General features: G+C 42.8%; 2 protein-coding genes across 6 annotated transcripts; both read right to left on the reverse strand.

Moving 5' to 3' along the window:
• Positions 1–957: 957 nt before the first annotated feature.
• On the reverse strand, positions 958–2,116 carry LOC108618757 (protein THEM6). Its single transcript, XM_018014880.2, has 2 exons — positions 1,960–2,116; positions 958–1,747 (listed from the first exon to the last, which is right to left on the reverse strand). Exon 2 carries the CDS (start codon positions 1,740–1,742, stop codon positions 1,161–1,163), a length of 582 nt encoding a protein of 193 aa, XP_017870369.1. The 5' UTR covers positions 1,743–1,747; positions 1,960–2,116; the 3' UTR covers positions 958–1,160.
• Positions 2,117–5,597: 3,481 nt separating this feature from the next.
• On the reverse strand, positions 5,598–7,794 carry LOC108618755 (protein THEM6). 5 transcript variants are annotated; one of them, XM_089475057.1, is made up of 4 exons: positions 7,541–7,794; positions 6,858–7,319; positions 6,549–6,763; positions 5,598–6,477 (listed from the first exon to the last, which is right to left on the reverse strand). In XM_089475057.1, exons 2-4 carry the CDS (start codon positions 7,015–7,017, stop codon positions 6,076–6,078), a joined length of 777 nt encoding a protein of 258 aa, XP_089331183.1. In that variant the 5' UTR covers positions 7,018–7,319; positions 7,541–7,794; the 3' UTR covers positions 5,598–6,075. The 5 variants fall into 5 exon arrangements, with proteins under 5 accessions (XP_089331183.1, XP_089331184.1, XP_017870367.1 ...); XM_089475058.1 differs by having other exon boundaries at positions 6,858–7,332; XM_018014878.2 differs by having other exon boundaries at positions 7,452–7,794.
• Positions 7,795–9,470: the final 1,676 nt, after the last annotated feature.

The following is a 9,470-nucleotide window of genomic DNA, read 5'->3' on the forward strand; positions in this document are numbered from 1 at the left end:
TATGTAAGTTTAGTGTGAGTTCCCTTTACAAAAGCTAAAAGCTTTAGTTGCAACAAAAGCTTTAAGCTCTTGCGTACGGTGATTTAAAATGAATATAAATAAACCGATGCCTTAAAGTAATAAATTATCCAACAAATTTGCTACACTGTTTCGCTTAAGAGTAGTCGATGGGCGTATACCCTGTAAATACAGATGTAGAGCATACTTGAATGGCACCAGCTGATAGTGCATGCTAATATATACCCTATTTGATCTAAGGCATTTAGTTGGTCAGCCTATTTGGGACACTTCACAAGTTACAGGGTATAAGAGATTATAATAATTAATGTTTAAATTTGGAAACAATTTGGGAAAAATTTGCTTTAATGATCAAAGTGAAAGCTGTGCTCTTACAGCTCTGTCGTTACGTAAATGATGGATTGGATATGTGCAAAATAACGTAAGACCTAATTATGTTTGATTAGTAACTTCCGAAAATAAACTTCGTAAGTGGAAAGCTTACTGAACAGCTGAGCACTTAAATAGTTGAGCTTTAGTTAACGGGACACATAGAAAGCTGTGTAGCAACTTACACAGTTGCTTACGTTACGTTACATACGTAATGATATTATTCGTTATAGTTATACGTAAATTATTTCCATAACTCATATAAATTATACATAGGTACAAACGTAAACCTTCTGACTTTGCGTTACGTTTAGCTTTGTTACGTAACATTACGTCATGCCTATATTATTAAATGACAATCGAAAATACATGCATCTCATATCATCTTTTAAGTGACACCCTTGATTACGTTAATTCCAGTTACGTTTCATTACGTTACGTTGTTACGTTAAGCACACACTTAATATTGTCATAGACAATATACAATTAAATCCGTTGCTGACATCACACTACGTTATGCAATGTTACGTCACGTAAGGCCATTGTTGCCCCAGCAAGAAAGACAACCCGTTTTTTAGCCTCATACAAAAATATATTTAATTTTATTTATGCAAACGAACCGATGAAGAAAAGGGGAAAGCAAAAGAAACTAAGCCTAAAGAGTGTAAAAAAAAATATTGATGGGAAAGAAAGAGGAAGGCGAAGAAGAGACTTAACTACACGTAAACGAAATTGGATTCAGTTCATTCCAATTGGACCGGCCCAATTGGAGCTCATTTGTCTTTGCGCAGCTTTTGGCTGGACACCTCGATGGCATCCAACCAGAGCTTGAGATCCGCCGGCATCTCTGGCCGCTTGGCCGCCTCGGGATAGGTCTTGAGCAGCTCGTTGACATTGCACTTGGTGATGCACTGCTTGGAGAGGGCGACGGCGCGGACGAAGCCATCGGCCAGCGTGATGAACTGTTGCTCCAGATAGATGGCCTTGTCGTCCCACCAGACGAGCCTCGTCTGGATCTTGTATGGATGGAAGATGGGAATGGTGCGACGATAGCGCACGCTGCTGGCCCCTTGAACGGCGCCGCCGCCGCGCTGACGCACCAGCTCGTAGAGATTGGTCAGCGCATAGAAGTGGAAGCGAGCAAAGTCCAGTTCGCGCAGGTAGCGCGCATTGTTCATGTGCCGCAGGAAGATGTCCACGTCCTGCGAGGTGCACAGCCCGTAGATGGTTGTGGTGTCCGTCACCTTGCGCTTGCCCTGGAACAGCCGGCCGGCGAGCACCGTGAAAATGCAGCGGATGAAGTAGTTAACATCCCAAATGATGTACAAAATGAGCAGCACCACGAGCAGCGACATGGTTCCTGGATCCGCACCAGGCACGAAAACAAATACAAAACGAAGGCGAAAGAAAATAACTCGTTAGTGGCGAAAGTTTCACATTAAACTTTGGATTTGTGTTCGCAGTGCGCTGCATTGGGACGGGCGAATTCATTTGTTTTTCATGAATATGCAAAAGTATCGATATACATATGTATGAATGTCTGTATGTATGTATGTCTGCCTGGCTACTTACTCAATTCTATTTACGCGCGATAATCGAAAAGCTATGATAATGTCGATAATATTGAGAATGAGGTGCGCAGTGTCAATGGCTAGCGCAGGCGATCCACAACTGCTGGCGGCAAGCGACCAAACGCAACTAATACGAAGATATCAAAACAAAAAGCTGCTCAAGTGGCGGAACGACTGCAAAAGACAAGCGAAAGAAAGTTGACCAATCGCAGCGGGAGAGCAACAGTTGGCGCGCCTAACAATGAGAGTAAGAATGCTAATGTGGAGAGGAGTAAGCAGAAGAGAGAGCGCGAGCGCCCGCTTAGAGTGCATTCTAAGCTAAGCTCTTAATTAAAAGCCAAACAAGCAGTGCGAAAGTAGCTGCAAAGCAAAACGAAAGATCATTGACCAATCGCAGCAGAAGAGCGTAAAAATGAGAGTGAGAGTGTGAGTAAGTCAGAGGTCTGCACAGGGCCGGATTACCCCCAACGGAGCCCTAGCCCATCAATTTCTGGGCCCTTTTTATCACGTCCGTTCTCTTCATTTTCCATTATAATAGACTCTTTCATTTTTCGGGAACCCCGGGTAACTGTCTATTCTGCTCCCTTGTAAATGCGCCCCTGGGTCTGTAGCTCAAGCAAATATGAACTCATATGGGAAGGACAAACCGGGAGAGCGCCTTGATGGTAATGCGAGTGGGAGCTTTCATTTGTGCCGAAGGAGTGTGAGACATTTTAGTGGAATGCAAAGCAAAATAGTTGTCAACCAAATCGAAAGATCAATGACCAATAAAAAAAATGAAAGACAAAAATGAGAGTGAAGCGCGTGCTAGAAAGAGTGCGCTTAAGACTTAGACCTGCATATGTAAAAGCAGCTCAAGCTAATAGAGTTTCAAGTGCGAAGGACAAAGCAGCAGAGCGTAATGATCAGATTGAAAGCGCGAGCTAGAGAGAGTGCGAAGCTCTCTCAAATCTATGAGTGGAAATGAGTGAGAGCTAGGACAAAAGCTTTCCTACGCTCCTTTAACACGAACTCAAGCAATAGCTCAAGCGAATACTTCAAAAAACGAGCAACAACGAAAGTGCCTAAAGTCCACAGCTCTATCAATTTACATATGTATGTATGTATGCGCATATCTACTAAGCAAACGTGTGTTCAGGTTCAACTGATAATTAAAATAGAATGCAAATCGAAGTACACTGTACAAACTTACAAAAAACTAAGCACTTTGTATCAAAGTTGAGTATTTAAACAATAAATATAAATACTTTATAAGTATATATTATATCAAACTAAAACAGCCAAAGATAAGATAAGTGTGCATATATACACATAAGAGCTGGTAAAATAACTTTTTTGTTTTGTTTTTTTGTTTTTTGCTATTTTATTTGCAATTTGAATATGCTTTATGCTGCATGCTGTATGCTGTATGCTGTATGCTGTATGCTGTATGCTGTATGCTGTATGCCGTATGCTGTATGCGTATGCTGTATTGGCTGTATGCTGTATGCTGTATGCTGTATGCTGTATGCTGTATGCTGTATGCTGTATGCTGTATGCTGTATGCTGTATGCTGTATGCTGTATGCTGTATGCTGTATGCTGTATGCTGTATGCTGTATGCTGTATGCTGTATGCTGTATGCTGTATGCTGTATGCTGTATGCTGTATGCTGTATGCTGTATGCTGTATGCTGTATGCTGTATGCTGTATGCTGTATGCTGTATGCTGTATGCTGTATGCTGTATGCTGTATGCTGTATGCTGTATGCTGTATGCTGTATGCTGTATGCTGTATGCTGTATGCTGTATGCGTATGCTGTATGCTGTATGCTGTATGCTGTATGCTGTATGCTGTATGCTGTATGCTGTATGCTGTATGCTGTATGCTGTATGCTGTATGCTGTATGCTGTATGCTGTATGCTGTATGCTGTATGCTGTATGCTGTATGCTGTATGCTGTATGCTGTATGCTGTATGCTGTATGCTGTATGCTGTATGCTGTATGCTGTATGCTGTATGCTGTATGCTGTATGCTGTATGCTGTATGCTGTATGCTGTATGCTGTATGCTGTAATGCTGTATGCTGTATGCTGTATGCTGTATGCTGTATGCTGTATGCTGTATGCTGTATGCTGTATGCTGTATGCTGTATGCTGTATGCTGTATGCTGTATGCGTATGGTATGCTGTATGCTGTATGCTGTATCGTAGCTGTATGCTGTATGCTGTATGCTGTATGCTGTATGCTGTATGCTGTATGCTGTATGCTGTATGCTGTATGCTGTATGCTGTATGCTGTATGCTGTATGCTGTATGCTGTCTGCTGTATGCTGTATGTTGTATGCTGTATTCAAGACGCATGCAAAAGCCAAATTGATTTAACACCTTGTGAACAGAGATCACTTCAGATCTGTTCCTGGTCATCTCCACGTCATGCTGCAACTGCACTTTGAGCATTTACAGTTTACTCAGTGAGCTCAGCTTGTTGACAGTCGCAAAGATCAGTGAGCAGTGGGAACACTTTGTGCACTTAGCACGTTCCCAGAATGCGAATTTCGCTTTTTACTTAGCAGATTCTTTTCAATTGATCTAAGGTCAGGCAAACAATCAAATTAGTTAATCATCTATCTATAACTTATTCGTTTACGTCTTTTCCTTGGCAATTTATTTTATTTTAATTTTTTTTTTCGAGAATCATTATAATTAGTTAGACTCTATGGCTATTTGTTTGATTAAAATAGCCCCACCCACCAATATAATTGCCAAGATTTTTTTTCTAAGCGACAATGTATTGATCCTAGTCACGATTCCATGCAGTGTCACTGTGCATAGCATAAATACTCAACACTGTTTCGTGAGTCATTAAAAAAAAATAAAAGCCAATAATGCTATTTATTATTTTTCTACTTAAAGTATCGTTTCTTTCGTTTCCTATTTGCTAACCTAACAGTGCAAAGTGTTTGCTCAACACTAAACTGCACTGTTGTAGTAGTTCAATTGAGACTTATTTTCCACTATAGCTAGCTAGACTTGGCTTTCTAACACCGTATATTAGAGTGTATGTGTTCACATGTTCGCTAATCAGACAAATAACGAGCACTTTTCAACACTAATCAGTACTGACCAACACTGTTATTTTCGACTAGCAATATGCTTGACTTGAACTTAGAAATGAATATGCATTTTCTGGCATATGTAAAGCTCTTAGCTTAGCTATCTATACGACACCTACGTTTACCAACACTGTTTTGCTTATATATACAATAGATTGATATTAAACTATTAATGTGTTTGTCATAAAAAGTAATGCATTTTCATGCATCTTACTTTTCACTACCTTGTTCTTTACACTACTTACCAACACTGTTTTTTCGCTGCATTGCATATAGAATATTCTGCTCGAGTATAGCTTAAGCCATGTGTTAGACTACATATTGTATTAGGTTCGACTTGTTTAATTTGCATTCCAGCGTTTACCAACACTGTTTTTTCTATAGATCTCTTGTAGATTGGCAAGAGCTGCAAATGAATTTGGTTTCCAGCTCAATGGGTTCCTTTCACCAACTCTGCAATTTCGTGCAGCTTTCGTTAATTTTCCAACACTGCCCTCCCCCCTCCCCTCCCCCCTGCTCGCTGTACGGGCGAAGAAACACAAGTGGATTAGCTTGTATCTATATAGCATTTATATTAACCCCCCTATATTAACAGTTAATTGTGGGTTATTAGCTGTGGGTGCTCGACGACTCGATGCTGCTGCTGCTGCTGCTGCTGCTGCAGCTGCTGTGGCTAGGCCAAGCAGTTGGAGCCACCAGCTGGAGTTCGAGCACGAGCACGAGCATCGCCACAGACACAGACACAGAGTTCGACTTAGAGCTAAAAGTCAACATTCACAACATACAGTTCACAATTTCACACACAGCTCACACACACGCAGACGCACACGCACACGCACATAGAAAAACTATAAAAAAAATATAAAAAAAAAAAAAAAAAAATATGACAATTTTTGTAGGCGGAACGTAGAGTAGTTCTAGTTCATCTATATCCATATCAATTAAGTGGATGGTGCCTCCTGCTGCTCCTGCTGCTCCTGCTGCCCCTGGTGCTCTCCTTCTTTTGGCTCTGCCCCTCTCTATGGTCAGCAGCCGCTGCGTAAATTCTTGCTGGACATCTCATTGTACTCGATCCACTTGCACAGCTCCGGCGGCAGCGGCGGCTTCATCTTGATGCTGTACGCCGTAGTCGCAGTCGCAGCGGCCGGCGCTGCTGCCACATGCCCGTTCTCCGCCTGGCCCGCCTCCAGGGCCACTTGCGGCATGGGCGTGGCACTGCCCATGCCCACCGGCTGCAGGCTGGCGGTGGAGCTGAGCGTGTGCCGCGACGCCTGCAGCGGCGTCTTGGCCAGCAGCTCGGCCATCACCGTGTCCATGGGCACATCGATCACCCGCTGCCGGCAGATGGCGATGCAGTGGACAAACTGATCGGAGGGACGCAAGAAGCGATGCTCCATGAACAGCGACTGCTCGTCCCAGTAGATGATCTGCAAGCAGAAGAGTGCAATTAGTCTCTCCCTCTCCCTCTCCCTCTCTCGCTCGCTCTCCCTGTGCATACCCTGGACTCGATGGTGAAGCGCTGAAAGGGTCGTATGAAGCGACGATAGCGTATGGTCGCCGCGCCCTGAAACACCGATCCGCCCAAGCGCCGGATCGTGCTGTAGAGCTGCGTGCGCTCATAGAAATCGACGCGTGCGAAATCCAATTCCCGAAAATACCGCGCGTTATTCATGTGGTAAAGCAGCGTGTCCACATCGTTGCTCAAGCAGAGGCCTGAAACGGGTGAAGCAACATGATGAAACCAATTGTCTGTCTGGCTGGCCCGCTGCCTCGCCCTGCCTCCCGCTCACTCTGTGTGTGCACTTACCATTCACCGTGGTCGTCTCCAGGATGTGGCAGCGGCGCTTGATGAACCGCGCCAGCAGCACACAGAGGCACATGCGCAGGAAGTAGTGCAGCTCCAGCAGGCCGTAGAGCAAGACGATGGCCAGCAGGCAGCTGAGCGCGATGTAGCACAGCTGTTCCATGGCACGCAACGGTTGTGCAACGGCTGGCCGAAGCGGGCGGGCAGGCGCTTGGAGGTGGGGGTGGCGCTGTGGCGCTGTGCCTCTGTCGCAATCGCGGAAGGCTAATTAAATACAGAAGCCAGTCAAACGCGCGCCGTTAGTCTATAAATAACTTCTAATACAGTTAATTTTGCTTGACGTCTCTTTTTGCGCGCAACGGCTGGACGCTGCTTTGCTACCGTTGCTGTTGCCTCTTCCTTTTCGTTACTTTTCTTTAGTTTTTTTTTTTTTTCTTTTTGGTTAGTTTTGGGTTGTTGTCCTGACTAAAATAAAAGGCTGCACAAGAATTAGGTCATATTTTGCTGACGTTCATTTGCCGCTTCACACACACCCACACACACACGGACACACACACAGAAGCGCACACTGGCACACACATAGGGACAGCCACCCACACCGAGACAGGCTGCTCCTTCAGCCAATTGTCCAGCACTTAAACGAAAACACAACTAAAATCCAAATCAAATGAAACGAAGAAAATAACCGAAAATTTTTTGGATGTTGTTTAACGCAACGCGCCAACCGCAACGACAACAGCGCACTAAAACCGTTTTTTCATTTTTGTTTTTATTTTTTGCTGCCTTTTCGCTCTGCGTTTTTTTTTTTAGTATTTTGTTTTTGGCCAAACGCGGTTCGCCTGTCGCCGCGCCGTTCGGTGCGCTGAATAGCGCCGCCAGCGACGTCGGCAGCGGCGTCAGCACCGCTGCTGGCATCCTCGACAACAGCTTTGTCAGCTAGCTGGGCCTGCTTGGCGAAAAGCTTTTTTAGGGGTTGAACCTGTTGCCGGCGACAGTGGCCGTGGGCAGAGGGCAGCGCCAGCAGCAGCGCAAGCAGCAGCAGCAGCGACTGCAACTGCGGCTGCGCTGTGGCCTGCGAGCTTTTTTCAAGCTGCAGCTTCCGCTGCCCACGTTAGCAGCAGCAGCAGCAGCAACTAAAAAGCTGTATTAAATAATAAATTAGCTGCATTTGCGGTATGGCATTTCGAGTGTCTTGGCTGTTTTTCTTTTTTTGCATTAAATTATTCATATTTCAATTTTTTTCATTTTTTCATTTTTTTTTTAGTTTTAGATTTGTTAAAGCAAACAAGCAAATAAATACATTCAAAGTCCTCGGACCGTTCGTTCTCTGAACCAACTAACCAGTTAGCCAAGCTATTAGCCAAGCTGTCATCCGGCTTGCCAGGTAGTCAGCTAGCCAGATAGTTAGCTAGCCAGCTAGCCAGCTAGCCAGCACGCGTGCTGACAAAGAGATACCCTAAACGAAAGCGCAGCTTAGACGACTAGAGCTTAAGTCGCGCGCCTGCTGTCGAGCTTTATTGCTGCCAAAAGCTTTCGTATAGGGGTTATGTACGTTGGAATTGAAAAGTGATTCTTTGATTTAACTGTAAAGCTATAAAAATCAAAATATAAGTATGCTTTTGCTTAGGCTAGGCCAACTTAAGCTAACTTAAGGGTTGTTTAGTTAGACTAAAGCTTTTTGCATGAAACTAAACTTAACTGAAATGTGACTCAGACAATATTACACATGAAATCTTGGAAATTTAACACTGTAAAAATATATAAATTGAACTCCTTGCAGTCTTTTGCCAAAAGCCTTAAGCATGATCTTTGCTCAAACAGTTTATATGAATTTTTATCTGAAATTCTCTGATAGTTTATCGAATATTTAACAATTTTCGCGATAGTTGAAAAATCATTTAGCAATTTTCCTTAAAATAACTCTTTGTACATTATCTTTTCATCATATGTTCCTTAAGCTCTTATTCTAATGGAGTAAGGCTTTAAAATTCTACCCAGTTTAAGTCCAAAAAGTCCAGTCTACGAAAATTTAAAAACTAAAAGAGTTACATATAGAAAATTTAACAATTTCCAAGCCCTCAAAAATGTTACTTAAAACAAATGACAAATAATGATAATTTGGCTTATCCATTCAAAGGTCGACTCCCACAAAATCGAGTATAAATCAATTGGCGCTGTAGGACATCTCAGGAGCTCCTAAGAATAGCTGCACCTACATGCATAATACTTTTCCCATCGATTTTCCATTGATTTATGAATATAGATTGAATTGAGAATGAGAATCATGAAACTGAGTAAATATTTCTATTTGCAGCTCCACAAAATAATTACCATATATAGGAGAGTCTTTTTCGATATTCGACAGTTAGGAATGCTCCCTATGATAGATATGAATGAAAACTCGTTTTATCTCTTCAAATTCACATAGGGTCTACAGTTTAGATCTCGTCTGAGGGACTATAGAGTACATGTCTGAATCTATATATCTTCATATCTGTATAGATAACTCTATGGATACCCGACTCTACATAAGTAGCTCATAGAGTCTAATATATATAAATCCTTTATATAGAGTATGTTATGTAGTCTTTATATAGAGTATATCTAATCAATTTA

The sequence above is a fragment of the Drosophila arizonae genome, chromosome X, assembly GCF_054131065.1.
Source record: "Drosophila arizonae isolate 15081-1271.41 chromosome X, UAZ_ARI_1.0, whole genome shotgun sequence".
NCBI lineage: Eukaryota > Metazoa > Arthropoda > Insecta > Diptera > Drosophilidae > Drosophila > Drosophila arizonae.

Bases quoted from the DNA above. Each gene is read 5' to 3' on its own strand.
- LOC108618757 (XM_018014880.2), bottom strand. From the start codon at position 1,742: ATGTCGCTGCTCGTGGTGCTGCTCATTTTGTACATCATTTGGGATGTT.
- LOC108618755 (XM_089475057.1), bottom strand. From the start codon at position 7,017: ATGGAACAGCTGTGCTACATCGCGCTCAGCTGCCTGCTGGCCATCGTC. The intron at 6,764-6,857 runs GTAAGTGCACAC...CACCCGTTTCAG, and splicing joins GGAGACGACCACGGTGAATG to GCCTCTGCTTGAGCAACGAT. The intron at 6,478-6,548 runs GTATGCACAGGG...TTCTGCTTGCAG, and splicing joins GCTTCACCATCGAGTCCAGG to ATCATCTACTGGGACGAGCA.